This window comes from Typopeltis vanoorti, chromosome 4, assembly GCF_054136105.1.
Source record: "Typopeltis vanoorti isolate ZY-2024b chromosome 4, IOZ_Tvanoo_1.0, whole genome shotgun sequence".
Taxonomy (NCBI): domain Eukaryota; kingdom Metazoa; phylum Arthropoda; class Arachnida; order Uropygi; family Thelyphonidae; genus Typopeltis; species Typopeltis vanoorti.
The window spans coordinates 127,460,761-127,482,374 of NC_143552.1; the positions used below are offsets into that span (position 1 = coordinate 127,460,761).

Consider the following 21,614-nt stretch of genomic DNA (forward strand, 5'->3'; position numbering starts at 1 on the left):
AGAGATAAAAGAGTTATCGTTCCATTCTATAAGACCCTGATCAGATATGTTCAGTCCTGAAGATATTTTCAGGCGCAAACTTTGTTTGCTCTCACTGGGATAAAGGATTAAACTAAATTCTAAAATCTCTGGGCCTGGCTCCCACTGAAGAGACCTCAATAAAGGTCGAAACTAGTCTGGGTAGTGGCCAATCCCTTAATGCATAACAGTATATATATCCACAAGGAGATGTGTTTTGCATTATGGGAGATACTGGGATAGGAGTGTTGGTAGCTTGCTCCACCTTTGCTACGAGTCGCCTTGGTGTTGTACTACTTACCCAGGTAAGATAGTACAACACTATATTCAGTCCTGAAGATTTTCAGGCACAAACTTTGTTTGCTCTCACTGGGATAAAGGATTAAACTAAATTTATTGGAGCTGTAAGTTGTTTAGCACATTCTCTCAAATCAAGTAGTGAAATTACCATCCAGTCCCACAGCTTTACTGACATCCAGAGTACTCAGTATTTGGAACATACTCTCCTCTTTCACCTCTAAATCCTTATCCCTCTAGTATTAAAACTTACTTCTCCAGGATAAAATACTCCAATAAAGTGTTCATTGAACAATTTCACTATGTCCTCTGCATCAGTCACTCTATTCCCATTTTTATCCCACAATGTCATTCTTCCACAATCATTTCTCCTCCTACTGGCCACATAGCTAAAAAATTCCCTAGGATTTTCTTTGGATCTTAGTGCCAATCTCTTCTCATATTCCAGTTTTGCCTTTCTTACCATACTAGTCACTCTCCTGCCTGGAGTCTTATATTCTTCATACATCTTCTCTCCACCCATCTCCTTATATCTCTTTCATAACCTCTTTTTCACCCGCAGTTCCTGTTTGATATTGTTTGTCATCCACTTTACACCAAATTGTGTCCTCTTCACTCTTGGAATTCAGCTTACTATTGCTACTTACAAATATTCCTTCACAATTTCCCAAGCGCTGATGATATCCTGGCCTTTCAATTCCATCCTCTATGGAACTGCCCCAAGTTGATATCTAAGACTATTATAGTCACCTGCCTTATAATTTCACACGTGTTCCCTTGTTTGCTACATTCATTTGTTATCCTGTTGTGAAGTATAACTAAATTGCTAAAACTCAATCTCTTCATATCCAACCCCAAAACTATTCTTCTATTAGAACTCATGCCTAGAGATCCTAGCCCTGGAGATCTCTTGAACATCATAACTACTACACCAGATACACAGACCAGCCTGTAATTTGAAACCCTAAATCTTATTTCCATAATGGAACTCTCCCTTTCTCAAGACTTGTTAAACAAGTATGTCAAGGAACTCCATGGAACATTCCCTTAAACATGTAATGATATATCACAAAGTCCTGTCACCTTATTAACAAATAGTTTCTTCATATACCTCCTACTTGCTTACTTTTGTCCCACTTCCACCATTCCATTCTCACTCAAGTTGTGTATTACATCACTCACCAGTATGATATACCTTAATCAATTTCTAATTCAATAATTTAATCTTCTGCATTGATTACTTGGCTACAGCTCCCAATTCTATGATATACCTCATTCATATTAATCTGATAATAATCCCTAGTAATTTATGTTTCAGTGCTATACCCCTCCTTCTCTTCCTCTCTAATAGACTGCAAATTGAATTTACTCAACATTTCAGACACCAGAAACCACTTTAGTCATTCATCTCTGGATCCTTTTCAATATCTCTTCATCCTTTTGAAAACTAGGTAAACCATGAACATTAATCTAAAACTTTATACAATGGAATGAAAACATCCTTACATCTGCAAATCAGTGTCCTCTGCATCATTGCCATAATGGTCACAGAGGATACTGCATCCTTATTCACCATTGCTCCCAGATCCCTCATTTCCTCTAAGATATCATAAAAATAATATACGTTGCATCGCATCTTTGCTTTCCAAATTTTTAAACCATACACTTTCCCCACACAGAACTGGCAATCCCCACTCACATCCATTCACCCACTGTATTCAAGTTCTCCTGCAAAGCCACAATGTGTTCTCCACTCCTCATGGTTCTTCCCAACTTTGCATCATCTGCAAAGAACTGCATATCACTATTCAAACAATTCCAAATATCACTAGAATACAAGTTAAAGAGCAATGGCCCCAATACAGACCCTTTGAGCACACTCCAGTGAATTTCCTCTTCTGGAATATTGTTCCCCTCATACCTATCAGACAGCTCCCCTGGATCATCAATGACATAAGACAGCCAATCTCCAATACACTGCACTAATCTACTATCCAGTCCCATTCGTTCTAGTTTAATTACCATCTTGACATGTGACATGCTATTACTCGGCCAGCCGGCCTGGATGGCTGAGTGGTTAAGCGTATCTGTTCTCCAGCCAAAAGGCTGTGGATTTGAATCCCACCTTGGGTATGGATGTTTGTGATTGTCTGTGAAAATACCAGTGGTGGTGATGATCGGCAGTAGATGGCATTGGTGTGGATGATGAAAGTAGTTGCGGTTTGTTGTAGTTGGTGGATTGAGTGGTGGAGATGGAGAGTTGTGGAGTAAGTGCCCTCCATCGATGAGTCTTTAGCCGGCCTTGTTGGCCAAGTGGTTAGCGTATCTGCTCTCCAGCCAAAAGGCTGTGGGTTCAAATCCTGCTGTGGGCATGGATGTTTGCGAGTGTCTGTGAAAATACTAGTCATGATGGCAGGCGGTAGATGGCGTTGGTTGTTGGTGTAATTGCAGTTCGTTAGTTGGTGGGTTGATTGGCGGAGATAGAGTTGTAGAGTAGGTGCCCTCCCTCGATGAATCTTTGGACTCCTTGGAGGTGTTACATAATAATAATAATAATATTAAAGGACTTTTCAAAACATAATAATAATTATTATTATTAATAAAATTTATATTTATTGTTACTATTTTATTTATCATGTGTTATTTATTATTAACATTAGAATTAATATTTTTGTAAATATAAACAAAATACAAATATCAATAAAATAAATCATCATTATTATTATTATTTAGGAGCTCCATGGAGTTCTTAGAATTGTGGGAGGTCCATCTTAAACTACACAAAGTATATCATACCATTTTTAAACTCATTCACTGTTTGTGCTCTTACTACCTATCAGTTTGTATTTCATTATTTAATCATATCATCTCCCCTTCTTCTAACTACCAAACAAACTCTGCAGTCTGCATGACTTCAAGTCTATCCTAATAGCTAACAGTGTACAGTCCTGGTTTAATTTTTGTTATCTGCTTCAGTATGCTTTCTAGGATTATTTTATCCCCTTCAAATCTTGGGGACCAAATCTGAGCATAATAGTCCAGGTGTGGGCTGATCAGGGATCTATACAATGGAATCATAACTCTTCTATCTCTTCTGGTCTGTGTCCTTAATATTGCAGCAGTTCTCTGGACTGACTTCACCACTTTTACAATATGTCCCTTGAACTCAAGTTTCTATCAATCATCACCCCCAAGGTCCCTTGTTTCTTCCATTTTCTCCAACAGAGTATGCAGCTTCTTTGTCCAGCTTATTCAAATCATCCTGAAGGGCTACCACATTGGCACTATTATGAATAACCCTTTCCAGTTTCATATCATATGCAAACATCTGAATATCTCCTTGCAATCCATTGACAATGCCATTGATATGAAGATTAAATGTTATAGGCCCCCAATGATGAGGACTCCACTTGTAACCTTCTATCTCCTTGATACTACCCCCCCCCCCCAAATACAACTCTGATATCTATCAAACAACCAATCCCCAATCCAATTCATTAACCTGATATCCAAACCCATATACTGTAGCTTAATAATCTGCTTATCGTGTGCCATTCTTCAAACTCTTATAATATAAAAAAAAAGGCAGTATATGCCTTTCCCTCATCAACCGCTCTTGTCACTTTGTTATAAAAGGCAATTAGATTACTTAAACAAGGGCACCCCTTAACAAATTCATACTGACCCTCATAGATATTATCCTCATTTTCCCTATTCTGTGTACAATCTCTAATTAATTTCTCCAAAAATCTTAACAACTACAGAAGAAATACAAACTGGCCTATAGTTTGACACTTCTATTCTACCAATGCCCTTATGCAATGAAACAATCTTACTCTCCTTCCACTCCTTGATCACCTTACCATAGCCAGACTCTCAATGAAAAGCCAAGTCAAAGGAACTGTCAGTTCCTTAACACATTTTCTTAAAAAACATGATGAAATCCCAACCAGTCCCATTGCCTTATTGACATCCAGAGAACTTAGTAATTTTAACAAACTCTCCTCTTGCACTTGCAAACCTAGAACTCTCCCCATCCCTCCAGTAATAAAACCTTTTTTTGAGGATGAAATGCCTCAATAAAATGATAATTAAACAACTCCACTACATCTTCTGCATCAGTCACTCTACTCCCATTTTCATCTGCCATTCTTCCACAGTCATTTCCCCTTGTACTTACTGCACCACATAATGAAAGAATTCCTTTGGATTTTCCTTCAGGACTAATCTCTTCTCATATTCAAGATTTGCTTTCCTTACCATGCTAGTCACTGTTCTAGTCTGAGTCGTATATTCCTCATGCAACTGCTCTCTTATACTTTTTCCATATACTTTTCATCTGTTTCTGTTTGATATCATTAGTTATCCACTTTACATCACATCTTATTCTCTTTTTCACTAGTCATACAACATGTCATTGCTGCTAATAAATATCTCTTCACTAGATCCCATGCACTGGTGATATCTCTCTCTTCCATATCTTCCTCTTATGGAACTGCAACCAAGCTGATTTCTAAAATTATTTTAATCACCTGCTTTATAATTCCACATAAATTCCTTTCTTCTTGACACCTCTGCATGTCTACTCATCCTCAAGTGAAGACCACATGGTCATTCTCTCCAACTGGGGACAGGGATGACATTTCAGTTACAATTAGATCCAAGACCAAATCCAAAACTCTTGAGTCTCTTGCTTCCTCTACCTACATGTTGCCTGAAGCATTTGTATCTCAAGAATTCCAGAAATTCCATTCCCTTACTACAATTACATGCTGTTTCCTCTTCCTAATTTATACTGCTGTTGTTAAAATCTCTCATTATGATCACTCATTTTACACTTACCAAACTCAACTGTCTACACATTTCCTGCTCCTTAAACTCTGGATTCCATACCCATAGCAGCATCCCACTAAATATCCTGTACTGCCCATCCCACCTCTCACTATATACTCTCAAAACCATTAATGCCATTTTCCTCCAACTCCTCTACTGAGAGGACACAACTCATCACTTATCATAAGCAATACTCCGACACCGCACTTGCCCTTCCTGTCATGCTGAAATATGCTTTACCATTGTACTTCTATTTCTGTCAATATATCATCTTCCATCAACCATGTTTCACTGATCCCAATAATCTTTAAAGCAACTGAAGCTATCAGTGCCAATAATTCATTTTCTTTATTCCTGATTCTCCTGGCACTTGTATAAAGAAACATCTATGAATTATCAGTATTTCTATACTTATTATTATTCCCTCCAATCTCCATTGGCCTCTGCATAACACCAAGTATTCCCCCATTTCTTGAGTGTCTATTCTCTAACAGGCCACCCTGCTTCCATCCACCTTAGCAACTCCAGTTTCCTTGCACTAATAATATTACTTGCCTCGAGAACAACATTTTCTCCAAATACCTAGTCCTTCCTTGCTCAAATGCAGTCCATTCCTCACATACAACTCTTTTCTATCTTGAAATGCACTTCAAGCACCAATGTAATCCAATCCTCTCCTTTGGCACATTCTCATTATCATGCCATGGCTATCAAATTAAATATAATTTAAAAATATAAATTAAATTAAATAAATCTAAGATATAAGTTTCCAATTATAGACCAGTATGTATAACTGCAGTTGTGGTCAAGGTGTTAGGGAGATTGATTAGGAGCAAATATAGTATTGAGTTGATGAACATAGGATTCTTTATGATGGTCAGCATGGATTTTTAAAGTAGGTCTTGTTTTAGCAATTTACTTGCATTTTATGATAAGATAATGAGTGTATTGGATTAGTGAGATTTATGAACACAACTCATCAATTTGGCAGTGATATTTTTATACTTTGTGTTTGATAGATTACCTAATGATAAGTTGATGTACAATGCAGATGATGGGAATGGATAGTATATTGGAGATTGGCTTTCTGAACTATACCAGCAAGTTGTATATGGCAGAGCAATATCTAAAAAAAAATGAGGGTAACCAGTGATGTGCTCCATGGTTCTGCTCTTTTGGGTCCCTGCAGTTTAACTTGTTTGACTTGTTTTCATGTAGATTGACTAGGGATCTTCAGTTGCTTGCTGATGGTGCAAAGCTGGGAGAATTATAAGAAGCACTGCCAAGCTAAAAGTCTGATCAAACTGGACAAATGTGTGGGGTTTATAGTTTTAATATTAATAAGTACAAAGTGTTGCATTTTGGAGTACAACGATATAAGGCTGTGTATGATATTGATGGAACTATATTGCAGGAAGTGGATGAGATTCAAGATCTGGTAGTGATAGTTGACAGTAGACTAAAGTTTAGAGGACATATTGCAAGTGTTGCCAAGAATGCACATCATATTGCCACTATGATAAGAAGTACACTAATATATAAGGATAAGGAGGTGGTTGTGCCGTGATATAAAGCACTGGTCAGACCACACTTGGACAATTGTACTCAGATTTGGTCACCTGGTTTTTACCATGATGTGGAAACATTGCAGAGGGTCCAGAGACGAGTGATTAAGACAATATCAGGACTCTGAAATGTTGCCTATGGAGAGAGAGAGAGAGAGAGAGAGGGGGGTTAAAAGGCTGTGGATTACAGTTTGGTGGATAGAAAAAAAAGAGGTGATATGATAGAGACATTTAAGTTAGTTGGGGGGGGGGGATTTTATTAGATTAATACAGAGTGAATTATAAAAAAAGAATAGAAAATGAGAGGGATTGAACCAGAGGCTATTCCTGGAGGCTGTGAAACAGTGTGGTGAAGAGTAGATTTTTACATGGAGAATTGTGGGTGAATGGGGGTCAAAACACATTACCAGAATATGTTGTTAATGAAGGGAGTGTTAAGGATTTTAAGATTCAGTATGATAAATATGTTGTCAGTTGAATGAACCTTTCATGATTAGTTTGCTGACTCCATGAAGGAATGATGATAATAATGATAAAATTAGACACACACACACACACACATATATATTTATTTATTTATTTTTTATTTTTTTTCAGATTGTCCCTAAGTTAACCAGCACTCTGCTTAGTGAAATTGAGAAAATTTTGGACAATAAACCAATGCGATTGCAAAGGTGACTAATACCTAACCAGGATACCTGGGATTCCAGAAGTCCTGGTGCAATAGAAGATGATACCCTTGTACCTAGAGATGAAGAGAGTCACACTAGAGTTGGTGAGAGTCCTGTTAGAGGAGGTGGAGTGCTTGACACTTTTTTGAATGCTTGCGTTATTCAATAATTAATGGAAAAAATTGATTATAATGTAATGAAGCTCAAGTTGAAATGGTTTCACACACATATCATCTTATCCTTGAAAATCATGAATTATTATTATTATACTGAGTTACAAATTATTATTTACTTTATCACAATTCTTGTCTGTGAATAAACAAGTCTAGTTCTAAGTTCTATCAGAATGATAAACCATTGTTGATTTGAGAATGTCTTTTATTTACCCAGCTTGCAAATTCTGGTGTGGTATAATAAGAATGGTCAACAACCTTCCAAGACTAGAAACCCATTTCTTGGACCAAAATAATTTGAAAACCACAAATGGATAGTTCCATTCCCCCCATCTCCTAGAAAAAAAATTTTTTTTCTATGTTTGAATCCTTATTCTTGGATAATTCTCATTAAAAAACTTCACAAATAAGACATTCATCAATATAAACAAGTTTAAGTTTGAGTATTCATTTTGAAATTCTGGATATTTGTTATTTGCATTTTGCTTCTGACAAATAATATATATATACAGGTACACTCCTGATTTTTTTAAGCAATGGATGTCCATCACCTCCTTTAATCTGGACAAATTTATGAGAGTGCACTTGAAATTATGTGCCCATTGGACTAGTTAACTAGACTGCCACAGATGCCATTGCATGTGTGCATGGGCTAGTTCACAGTGGTGTCAAGCATAAGTCCATATCCATTTGAACTGTATCATTTAATATTTAAGTTTCTAGTCATCCATAGTACTTTAGAGACATGGGTACAGTGAGTGAAAGTGTACTAATAAATTATTATTACATGACCTTGGTTGGTCTAGCAAAACAGCTAATCCAGCATGACTCTGGAACTAAGGGTGCCAGAATCAGTAGTGTACCTGTATAGTGCATCTTGCAATGGTATGGTGATGTCAAATCCCTTGGTATATGATATTCTTAATGTATAATTCACTGAAACAGCATTTGAAGTATTCATCTGAACAAGAATGAAATTTTAGAACTGATGTTTAGTTGTTAATCATATAATTAGTTTATTAAAAAAAAAAAAAAATATATATATATATATATATATATATATATAAAGAAATTAAAATTCATATGAAAGATACAAAATTTTTGATTTTGTCAGACCAATGGTGACAACATATATCTATATATGTATAGTCTTATTGTTATCAATATTGTTCTTTATTCTTTTGTGTGCATTTCAATTCTCTGTTATGATCTGAAATGTGCATCTGTTGCAATTTTTTTCTGTATTTGATTAACATTCTTCTCTGCTAAAAATGCATTTACAAAGTAATATGAAAAAATAAAATCCTGCTATTTATAATTTATCTAGTATTTTGCAACCTACTCACGATATAACAGTATTTATAATTTCGGAAGTTGAGCTTTCTTTGCAATCCAAACTGCATATTCACATGTGATATAAATGATAAATCATACTGAAATATAGTATAAAGTTGACATTCAAGTACAATAAAAAAGTTTATTATAATAAGTTTGTATTTTCAGAAGAAAAAGTCATAACAAAAAAATCATTATAGGTAATTTTCCATTCTTTGTAAGAGGAATGAAAAATCAGTTTGCTGTAAATAATGACTATCAAAAATTATAGCAAATTTTGTTGTTGAAAGTAAATTATGCTGATAAGAAATTATATTCTTAACTTTGTCTATCCTTTACCCAATTGTGAGTAAACAAAAGTCTGTATGTGAATGAAGTAACTTCATGACTATGCTACTTGTATATGAAGGCAGGTGAGTTCTAGGTATGTGGGTTGCAGAGTTTAGCTGACAGGCAGAGGAGAGGGGATGTGATAGAAACTTATAAGTTACTAAAGGGATTCTATAAGATTGATGCAGAAGAAATTTTTAATACATGACGAGTTAAGGGGAAAACAAGGGGTCACATTTGGAAGCTGTCTAAGAGTGTAATTAGTAAGGGTGTGCAGACTAGGTTCTTTATTTGGAGAGTGGTAAATGAGTGGAATGAATTGCCAGAGGTGGCTGTGAGTGCTCTAACAGTGAATAAGTTTAACCTCTCTACTGGCCGAGGTGGATGAAATAGTGAGACCAACTTGCACTTCTTATCCATGTTATTCAATAGGTGTTACAGAATCATATCCAGATTTATCTGGACGTATATATGCGTCCTGGCTGGTTGGGGTGTTAAAGAGAAGTATGATAGGTATTGAGTTAATGGATAGAGTGGGTCTCCACTCTATCCATGATGAGTTTTTTGACTCCATGGAGTACTCATATAAATAATAATAATAATATTTTGTGTGGAGATCAAATGTTTGCTGATGATGATGCAAAGTTAGGTTGAATTATCAGGAGTATTGCTGCTGCTGTTAATTCCCCACAGGAAGATTTGAATAGTCTTTTTAGCTTGGACAAATTAGTGAGATTGTGGTTTAATATTAATAAATGCAAGGTACTGCACTTTGGAGTACAGAGATATAAGCTTCTGCATTGTGTTGATGAAGCTATGCTTCAGAAAGCAAATAAGATTTTGGGATGATGGCTGATAGTGGACTAAAGTTCTGAGGGCACACTGCAAGTATGTTGTGAAGACTGCACATCATATTTCTACTAGGATAAAAAATAGAGACATCATATTTCTACTAGGATAAAAAATAGAGACATCATATTTCTACTAGGATAAATACTGTGGGGGGGGTAAGGAAGTAGTGCCTCTGTATAAGGCATTGGCTCAGATTTAATCACCCAGTTTTCATTGTGATGAGGAAACACTAGAGGATCTAGAGAAGAATGACCAAATATCAGACTCTGGAATGTTGGTTATGCAGAGTGTGGTTGAGACAATGTAGATTGCAAAGTTTGGTGGTAGAGAGGAAAAGTGGTGATATGATACAGACCTTCAAATTTTAATCTAGTGAAGGGATTTTACTAGATTAATACAGAAGAGATTATAAAAAGAGTGGAGGGTGAAATGGGAAGAATGAGAGGCTATCCCTGGAAGTTGTGTAAAGATGGTGAAGAAAAGTGCGATGCAGATTTTTTTACATGGAGAGTTGTTAGTGAGTGGAACACATTGTCAGAATGCATTGTGAATGCGGAAAATGTAAATGATTTCAAGGGTTCAATAAGGTAGATATGTTGGTAATAAGTGGGCATCCCACAATGAGTCTGCTGACTCCATGGAAGTTAATAATAATAATAATAATAATAATAATAATAATAATAATATAATTTCTTGAAAAGTATAATTTATTGAATGTTAATTCATTAGTTTAGGAGTGGAACACATTGTTAGGAGTGTTAGTGAGTGGAACACATTGTCAGAATGCATTGTGAATGCGGGAAATGTAAATGATTTCAAGGGTTCAATAAGGTAGATATGTTGGTAATTAAGTGGATCTCCCACAATGAGTCTGCTGACTCCATGGAGGTTAATAATAATAATAATAATAATATAATTTCTTGAAAAGTATAATTTATTGAATGTTAATTCATCAGTTTAGGATTGCACATGAAAAGAATAAAACTGGCTAAATAGTTTAAATAAATATAATATAATTTACTGAATTATGAATTGCCATAAATGTGATTAATGGGATGGAGAGGAGGGGGGATTACAGAAGGATAAAGTACACTGTTGCATGTCAGATTTAATTTGCAGTTAGTTAATCTGTGCTGCAGCTGTCAAATAAGTGAATTGGTAGACAATTATCATGCATTATCCATATGCATTCACTTCCTTCTGTGTGTTTATTTAACACTATTACATTCACAATAGATTGAAAAGTATTCATAAAAAGAGACTTCTTATTATAGATAATACTAGTTACATTGGACTTTTACTATGTTTAACTTGAATTTGAAAAAACAAGAAAAAGAATTACGTGTTTTGAATGTTTATTACATGAGATGAAACATATTCAGTATACACATATTTATTTATAGATATGAAAGTGTAGGTCTTAGAAGCTGTACTGATAAACAAGTTTAACAGATACTTTATTTCTATAAATTATTTTCCTTATCTAACTCCCTCAAAGTAATGGTATGTTAGAATGAGTACAGATATCATTTTACAGCTATAGAATCTTAAAAGCTAGAGAGAGAGGTTATAAATGGCATTTTTTTAAATAACTCTGTTTAGCTAGATTATTTTTATAAATTCTCAAAAAATTAGAAAAAATCCTTTATACTATTAACTTTAAATGCACTATTTGACATGTATAGGATGTCTATAAATTGTGTAGGTGAAATAGAACAATTTGACAAATAGCTTTCATTTATTAGATTATAGCTATTAAAAATAAGAATCTTTATTGTTAAATTTTGCATTTCTTAAGAAATTGTGTTTATCAAATTACAGCTGGTTCTCAAAAATTCCCATTTACTTCTAGTCTCATGACAGGTGTGAATTACGTGCATCTCACAGCATCGATTAAATTTCACCGCACTGGACAAATTATGAGATAGTTGAACCTCGGTACTTGAATATCATGGACTTACCTATTGACATTACCTTGCAGCAAGAAAAAATAATAATTACAGTGATCTCTCAAATAACTGAACTATCAATTAACTGACCATCCATGTGATTTCCTAGCATAATCATGATCTGATAAGTGTGCGATTACTATAAAAAGACTTTATTATTATTATAACAAATTTTCATGGAGTCAATAGACTTATGGAAGACTCATTCAGTGAGTAGCATATTATCATATCCCAACTTTTTGGGATGCTGTTGCTGTATTTTTATAAATAAATAACACTAAACAAGAAATAAATAACCCCTAATTAGGAGGGGACTCAACCCATCCTAGGACGGACAAGAAGGATAGATAGAAACAAGAAATTATATTATTGTTTTAATCCTTTACCTAAGTGTTAGCAAAGAAGTTTGTATGTGAAGTATTTTGATCACCATGGCTACTTGTATATAAAAGCTGTTGACTTCACATCAATTATTATTCATAAAAAGAGACTTATTATAAATAATAGTAGTTACATTGGACTTTTACTATATATACTATATTATGTGACACCTCCAAGGACTCATCATGGGAAAGCACTCTACTCCACTCAACTGCCTCAGTATTCCATAATGTAGGGTGTCCATAATTTTAAAAAAAGGGAGACATCAAATGAGAGGGTGGGTTGAGAATTCCTCAAAAATTGTTTTTTAAATTTTCAACTTAAAATTTATTATTTTGACTACAAAAATTGTTAATTATTATTATTCCTGACACCTCCGAAGGAGTCCGAAGACCTGTTAATGCAAATTGGAACAAAATTAGGTATTTAAGGAACCCTTGTTTTCCCAGTATTTTAATGTAGAGTAATTGTGTGTTTGTAGAAACTAATTATGTAATAATAAGTAAAAATTGATAAATAGTAAATAAAGCTGAAAATTATGTTGACATTAATTTTTTTAATAATAAGAAAGTGAAATAATTTAAATTAACACACATAACAAGTACCTCAAAATTCACCCATCCCAGCAGTTTCTATTGCTTGGGATTTTGCTGTTGTAGCTGAAACATATACTTTTCAAAAGAAATAGGTTTTTATAATTATCAGTGATTTTACTGTGTAGATATGCAATTAATTTTTTCTCTTGCTCCATAATAAATGGCAAATTCGACATGGTTAAATGGTCAATAATGGTTTTCATATTCTCAAAAGATGAAATGCTGTGTATTTGTTGAAGTACTTTAATTATTATTATTATTATTAGACACCTCCAGGGAGTCCAAAGACTCATCGAGGGAGGGCACTGCTCCACAACTCTGCCTCTGCGCTCAATCCACTAACTGACCGCAACTACACCAATGCCATCTATCGCCGACCAACACTACTAGTATTTCCAAAGACAATCACAAACATCCATGCCCACGGCGGGATTCAAACCCGCAGCCTTTTGGCTAGAGAGCGGATACGCTAACCACTCGGCCAGCAGGCTGGCTTCAAAACTCATCGAGGGAGGGCACCTGCTCTACAACTTCATCTCCACAATTCAGTCACCAATGTTTTGGGCAAGTTAATTTTTTTATGCTGAGTAGAAGTTTAATTTGTTGAATATGAAAGTGTTAGAAAACTATTGGAAAGAAAAGGAAAAAAGCCTAACATTTTGATAACAGAAATAAATCCATATATGACTTACGAGGTATCAGAATATAATAATACTTTTTATTTCTGCAACAGTACACAGTTGTCTGTTTTATAAATGTTACATGAAAACATTTCATCTTGGACATTGGATACTGCAATGCATGGCACACACCTCCCTTTGACGTGCGTATTTCTGTGCATTAGGGAAAGGGTCACTACCTTTACTGAGGTCTCATCGGTGGGAGCTAGTATTATTAAAATACTTTTGATAAAAGATAACTGTTAAAAGATTAAGACAAGAATATAATTTCTTGTCTAGTATTATGTACTTTGTAATGAAATGAAGAACTTCCTATATTTTACTGCATATTTAAATGGTGTGCTAAACTCAGTAGCTACATTAAAATATTTTGTAAGGGTTATTTTTTATTAACAGCAAATACAGCCAGCAATCTTTAAGAAAGCACAATACTATATTCATGCTTAAGACCATTTATATTATTCTGAGTTCAGCTTTAAGCTCATTACCATAACTATGGAAAAAAAAAAGTTACCTTAGGTTATGTATGTTTTATGTAATATTATATGTGTAATGTAGTATACAGATGCACAAATTTATGCATGATCTAAATGCAGTGGAAAAACCACTTATTTTTTTCCTTGTTGGCCAAATGGATAGCACTCCACTCTTCAAAAAACAGACTGTGAATTCAAGATCCCATTGCAGCATGAATGTTTAGGAAAATCATTAGGTAGCAGATAATTTTTGTAGCTCACTGTAAAAACACCATCCTGTTTTTATTATTCTTATTATTATTAAGTGAATATTGAAATGCTGATTGGAGGTTAGAAGTGGTTTCATGTACGACAGATTAAAAACCTTTTGTGTGTGTGTGTTTCATATAAAAATCTACCCTTATTGTATGAAAAGGCTTTGACTGAACTCACATTCCTTCTCTGTCATTCATTGACAGTTCACAATTGTTATGGAATAACCTTTAGTATTTATAAATAAAGTGGAATGCACTAAAAGCACAAAAATGGATGAAATACTGCCACCTATAGTAATTTCTTAAGAGCACAGCTCAGCTGAGCCAAAAAAAAATAAACATATGAAAAAAATAGCACAACTTTTCACTATATTGAGTATCCTATTTATGACAGATATCACTTATCCAAATCAACAGTGATTTTAATTTTAAATTACACTATTATGAATATCTGAAAAATGGCCATTTTTCAATATCTTCTATATAATAAAAACTGCAAGGAGAGCACTCAGTTTTTAATGTTATACCTTTTGATATGGTAAATTAAAATTAACACATATTTAGATGACTATTCTTTCTTTTTATTCAATTTAAAAATACTTCAAATATTCAGAATAAGATTATGTAATAATGATATTAGGAAGTGTTTTCAGCAAATAGAAGCTTTCACTCTTATTAGAATAATAGTTGATAGCATACTACTTTTCATAGATGGCATCTTTCGAATCTTATTAAAATATATGAAAATGGTATCTTATGCTTATTGAAGCAGTTACATAATGATGCATATATGCAAGACTGTAAATATTCTGTAAAAATATATAAAAATATATATAAATTTGTTATTTATTACTGCACCAAACTATGCATAACATTCTGAACTATTATGTAGGTCTTGACTTTTGAAAGACACTTTGGTTAGCCAGCCAAGATATTAATCTATCCTAATCTACAACAATGTTACTTAATTAAGCAAATTTGAGCCATTGATGTTATACGTTCACATGATATATGAAACATGAAAAAAAATTACCTTATTTTTGCATTACAGTTGGAACATTTTTTGTACTTAAATTATGTTTTAAAAATAAAAATATAGTCTTATGAAATAACTGATCAAATGTGAATCAGTGCATGAATATAAGACAACTCTACTCTGTCTCTTCTCTTGATATTTCTAATGAGTACAGGTAGTTCCTGAATTTACAAGTTAATTCGTTCCTAGGTTGCACTAGTAATGCATAAGCTTGTAAAGTGGGAATTTATTCCCATAGATGTAATATTAAAAACAGAGGTTATGTACTTGACCATAGAATCTGACCATAGTATTGTTAAATAAAGGTCAACGAACCAATAGGAGTTAAAGTATAGTTTAAATATGTACAATACTAAACACAATTGAAGTGCTTTAGTTGGGAATAACAATAGACACAAAATATGAGATCATCAGCTGCATGTTTGCTGATGATCTCATATTTTGTTTCCAATGTTATTCCTCTTCACTGTTTATTTTTATTAACATCACTCTCTCTCTCTCTCTCTCTCTCTCTCTCTGTTACTTCATTTTGGCATACTTATAGTATTAATAAGAGATATAATTTCCAAATAAGACAAGACAGCAAAAATGATGAGCAACACAACCACTTTATATACAAAACATCACCATGGTAATTGTTTTATGTGATGTTCAGTAAGTGTGATGCTCTTGCCTGGACAAGTAAATGCGCACACAGTAGTACTGTATTGAATAGGTATGCATGTGGTTTGAAATGCTATATTTATGAATGTTTAACATTCGTTTATTGCAATTAAATTACATAATTTTAATTTTGTTGATACCTGATGTTAGAAAAAAAAATGAAAAGTGAAAAAAAAAAACTTGCAAATCAGGAACTTAAAGCAAGAACTCCCTGTAGTTCCTTTCCCCCCCCCCTTTCAACTTAGGATAAAATTCCAAACATCCAAGAGCATATTTAGAAAGAAAAAAAATTAAAGAATAAATGAGAACTAGGTAATTGTTGACCTGTCAAGAGTTTCATAATGATATGGATATTATAGAATAAAACTGTAAATATGTAATTTATAAATTTTTATAGACATATTATAATAGCAAACTGGATCATGTAATTAATAATCTGTAAATGTATATGAGCACCAAGCATTTTCACAAATACAAGTACATTAAATATAATTTTTTCTGTTAAGAAAGAATCCTAACTAGATGGTTTATGGTTATCTAGAATATAGTGTTAGTTATTCATATGTGACGTCATTTTGATGCTGTATGATCACTCCTGAACCTCATTAGGGTTTGAGAGTGAAGCTTTCTGCTAGAATAGAGTCTCAGAATATAGTGTGGAAGGGGTGATAAATGAAGGACAAAGCGGTTCAATTTGAAGATCACACATTTGAAGAAACAGAAAAAGTCCTTGTCTCCCTTATGAAGCAGAGCAGTTTTCACTCCTTTGGAACTTAGCCCAGTGTATGACTTATGGTAAATGAGTATACCAAAGCTATTTTTAACTCTCTGTATCATTCTCTCAAAACATGCAGTGATATATCATCACATCCTAGAGCCGTATTAACATAAATTAACATAAGTAGTGACTATAGAGGAATAACATTATTGTGCCACTGTGCAAAGATTTATGAAAGTATATAAGGGGAGGGCGGAGAGCAGATACATGAAAAATATAAAACTCAGGCCAGGAGAGTGACTAGTATGGTAAGGAAGGCCAAACTCGAATATGAGAAGAGACTGGCTCTAAAATCCAAAGAAAATCTTAAGGGATTCTTTCATTATGTGGCTAGTAGGAGGAGAAATGATTGTGGTGACATTGTTGGATAAAAATGGGAATAGAGTGACTGATGCAGAGGACATAGTGGAGTTATTCAATGAACACTTTATTGGGGTATTTCATCCTGGAGAAGTACGTTTTGATACTAGAGGGATAGAGCACGTTCAATGTTTAGAAATGTCAGAGAGAGAGATAGAGAGAGAGAGAGGGAGAGAGTGTGTGTTTCAAATACTGAGTACTCTAGATGTCAATAAAGCAATGGGACTGGATGAGATTTCACCACAGGCTTCGAGAGAATGTGTTAAAGAACTGACAGCTCAGTTGACATGGCTTTCAATGTAAGTGCAGATGTAGTAGCCCCTTCAAGAGGATTTGAATAAGTTGGGCAAATGAATGGGAGAATCAGTTTAATTCAACTAAATGTAAAGTTATAAAGTTTGGGATACATCGATAGGAGGCTGCATACTCTGTTGGAGGAACTGTACTGGTAGGAAGTGGTGGAGGCAAGGGATCTGGGGGTGATGATTGATGGAAACCTTAAATTCAGGGAACATATTGCAAAGGTGGTGAAGATAACCCAGAGGATTGCTGCAATACTGAGAATGATGTTGACCGGCAGAGATAAAATGTTGTCATTCCATTGTTAAAGCACCCTGATAAGACCGCACCTGGACTATTGTGCTCAAATTTGGTCCTCAGGATTTGAAGCAGTGGTGCAGCTAGAGCTTTTGTCGCCCAAGGCAGTTCCTGAGTTTGCTGCCCCTCTCAATATACACAGCAAATATACTACGCAAAGTCAAAACGACATAGGGAAATAAATTAAAACACTATGTTTATGTTTATTTTAGTTGTAAGTATAGTTGTTAAAAACTAATTATTAATTAAGTAATAAAATTACTAAGTTAATATAATTAAAAGAATTGTCGAAAAATAAAATTGTGTCTCGTGAAAAGTGCTGCCCTGGGCGGATCGCCCCTCTGCATCCCCCCCCCCAGCTATGCCACTGATTTGAAGGGAATAAATTAATCAAGGAAACAGTGCAGAGGTGGATAACAAAGATGTTATCAGGACTGTGAAATGTTAGTTATGAGGATAGGCTGAGGGAATGTGGACTGCAGAGTTTGGTAGTTAGATGAAAGAACAGTGATATGACTGAAACTTTTAAACTTTTGAGAGGTAGTTATAGGGTTGACACTGGTGAGGTGTTCTTTCGTTTAGTGGAACAGGGGGAGAGGAGCGAGGACAAGGTCCATCCCTGGAAGTTATGAAAGGAAGTTGCGAGCAAGAGGGTAAGGAGTGATTTCTTTGAGGGTGGTTGAACCATGGAATTCATTGCCTGATAGAGTGGTGAGAGCACGAATGATCAATGGGTTCAAGGAGTGGTATGGTATGATATGATAGACTGTGTTTTATAGTGTGGGCCTCCAACGATGAATCTTGTGACTCCAAGGCCTGAATCATACTACTACTACTAATAATAATGATAATGATAATAACGGCAACAAGAATAAGAGATAAAATAGAAGATCTAAGAGAAGAGCAGTGTGGTTTAGAAAAGGCAATCAACTGTTGATCTGATTTTTGCTATAAAGAAATGATGGAAAAACACTAGGAATTTGGAAAAGACCAATTTATGGCATTTTTTGATTTGGAAAAAAAACAAAAAAACTCTTGATTGAGTTCAACAGGGGAACATTTGAAAAAGATAATCATAGAAAAGGAAGAAATAGTCGCAATGAAGGATATGAATGCTAAGTCTAAGAGCTGTGTGAAGACAAAAATTTGGTAGTTTAGAGTGGTTTACACTTAAAAATTGATTGCAACAAGGAAAATATTTTCTTGATTGCTATTCATTGTGATGATGAATGGTATTCTAAATAATTCCTTTGATATAAGGAGGTTCTAAGACTTCAGCAGCAAATTATAGACCAATCAGTATCTTAGGAGTGGTGTGGTCAAAGAGAGAATTCAAGAATGAGTGGATAAGAATATGATACTCTGAGGGACAACATGGTTTTTGTGAAGGGTTGGTCATGCCTTAGTAATTTATTAACTTTCTATAACAGAGCAATTCAGTTGGATAAAGGAAATGGCTACATAATGATTCAGCTGGATTGTGTAAGGCATTTGACAGAAAACCACATGTGGTATATGGAGAAGCAGAATCCAGGAGAAGACAGGTAACTAGTAGTGTGCTACAAGGTTCTGTGCTTGGACCACTTTTGTTTAATTTGTACATAAATGATATAGTAAATAATCTGAAAGGAAATATTCAGTTGTTTGCCGATGATGCAAAATTAGGTAGGGTAATAGTTAATCAAGACAAGATGTGGAGAGACTTAAATAGGTTGTCAGTTTGGGCCAAGATAATAGGTGTCAGTTTAATGTGGAAAAATGTAAAGTTATGCATTTTGAGATAAATAGATTACAAGCTGTGTACCACATTGAGAGAACTGTATTCCAGGAAATAGATGAAACTAGGGATTTAGGGGTGGTGGTGGACATAGAGTTGAACTTTAGAGGGCATGTTGGCATGTTGCTACAATAGCTCTAACAAGTATAGATAAGGAGTTTGTTATTCCTCTTTATAAAGGCTTTTATATGTCCACACCTAGATTACTGTGCTCAGGTTCAGTCTGCTGGATTCCTTGGGAATGTGGAAATGGTGGAGAGGATTCTGAGTTGAGTGACCAAGACGGTGGATTGCAGAAGTTGGTTGATAGGCAAAAAAGAAGGGATATAATAGAAACATTTAAGTTCTTTAAAAGGTTTTATAGGATTGATGCAGGGAAAATGTTTTAGAACTTGGCTAGAGGATGCAGAACAAGAAGTCATCCCTGGAAATTGAATAAAGGTGTGGTTATTAGAGGTGTGAGGACGGGATTTTTTCACTTGAAGAGTGGTGAATGAATGGAATGGGTTTCCAGTGTCAGTTGTGAGCATTTTGTCTGTTAATGGGTTTAAGGAGAGGAATGATAGACTGTGTGGATAGTTTGGGTCTCCCATGACGAGTCTTTGGACTCCATGGAGATGCCTGTACAACAACAACAACAACAATAATAATAAAAATTTATCAATTCCCCATATATCCACTGTCCTCAATTTCTGCATGCTGTCACATTCGTGAGGATGAAATACTTTTATGAATTCCTCGTATAATATCTTAACTATATCCTCTTCAGTGATTATCATGCTGTCATTTTCACCACCCAATATCATATTTCCATAATGATTTTTCTTCTACTGGCAATATATCAAAAGAACACGTTGGGATTTTTTTTTTGGTCTCATCAGTTAACTGCTACTCATACTACAAGCAAGTTGCCTTCGTGTTATTTGTACTCCTGTGCAACTGATTATTACCAGATTATTACAACTGATTATTATTCATCTTGTACTGTCTCCATAATGCATTCTTTTTCCAGACTACATGTCTCACCTCTTAATTCATCCTCTTCACCTTGTTAACCTCTTGGAAAACATCCAGAAATTTCCTCTACAAGATTATTCTTGACTAGAGCTGAAGCAGCACTGATTGCCTTTCCATCTAATTCATAATCCTAATCCATAATATAGCAGCTCCTTAACTGTATCTATTTGCCATAATTACCAGCCTTACATTTTCACATATATCAATTTCTCACAGGTACTCATATGGCTAGCCACCACCTGCGTGATTACTTCATGGTCATGCTCTCCAAATAGAGAAGATTTGACATCCCATTTATAATAACTTCCTTCACTTTGGCTTTTTTATATGGATGACATGCTTCCAATCTGGAATAAATCATGTCAAGAATTAGATGTCATCCTTCAAAAAATATACAGCCTTCATGATAAAATCAAATTTAGCTTTGAAATAGAACAGAATGGAATTACATCCTTTCTTGATGTCTTTTTAAAAAAGAGAAATGGAGAATGTTTGGAAATGGAAAATGGAGATAAACAGAATGTTCTTTCATCACCTCTTACAGAAATATGGTATTATTAAATGCCTACCATCAAGAACCCATGTTGTCTGTTCTTCATCTGAATTGCTTCAGAAAGAAATTTCAGTCATCAAACAAACCACCTATCTCAATGGTTATGACCCAGAAATTATTATTATCCTCAGATCTCCATGAAGTCAAAGATTCATTGTGGGAAGTCTCTCTGTCATACACACACACAGCTTCTCATACCATGCTTTAAATACATTCAAATTGTCTTCAGATCATCATCCATTTTTCTTCTAGTTTCAGAAGAAGAGATGACCTCAATAGACTCTCCATCCCTTATATCAAAGGTACTTCTGAATATGTTTCTTGTATCCTTAGGAAATTTCATCTGTCAACTACATTTAAACCTATTAATCAAACCAGTTCTTTTTTGCCTTCTGCTAAGGATAGAGCGCAACCTTTGATGCT

At 34.6% G+C, this 21,614-nt stretch overlaps 1 protein-coding gene across 1 annotated transcript in view; it reads left to right on the plus strand.

Moving 5' to 3' along the window:
• LOC150107665 (voltage-gated potassium channel subunit beta-2-like) overlaps positions 1 to 7,391 on the plus strand; it is a 257,488-nt gene extending 250,097 nt beyond the window's left edge. The window contains exon 15 of the mRNA XM_090392162.1: positions 7,311 to 7,391. Within this exon, the coding sequence (XP_090248288.1) occupies positions 7,311 to 7,391 (81 nt within the window). The remainder of the gene's footprint in view (positions 1 to 7,310) is intronic.
• The last annotated feature ends 14,223 nt before the right edge of the window (positions 7,392 to 21,614 follow it).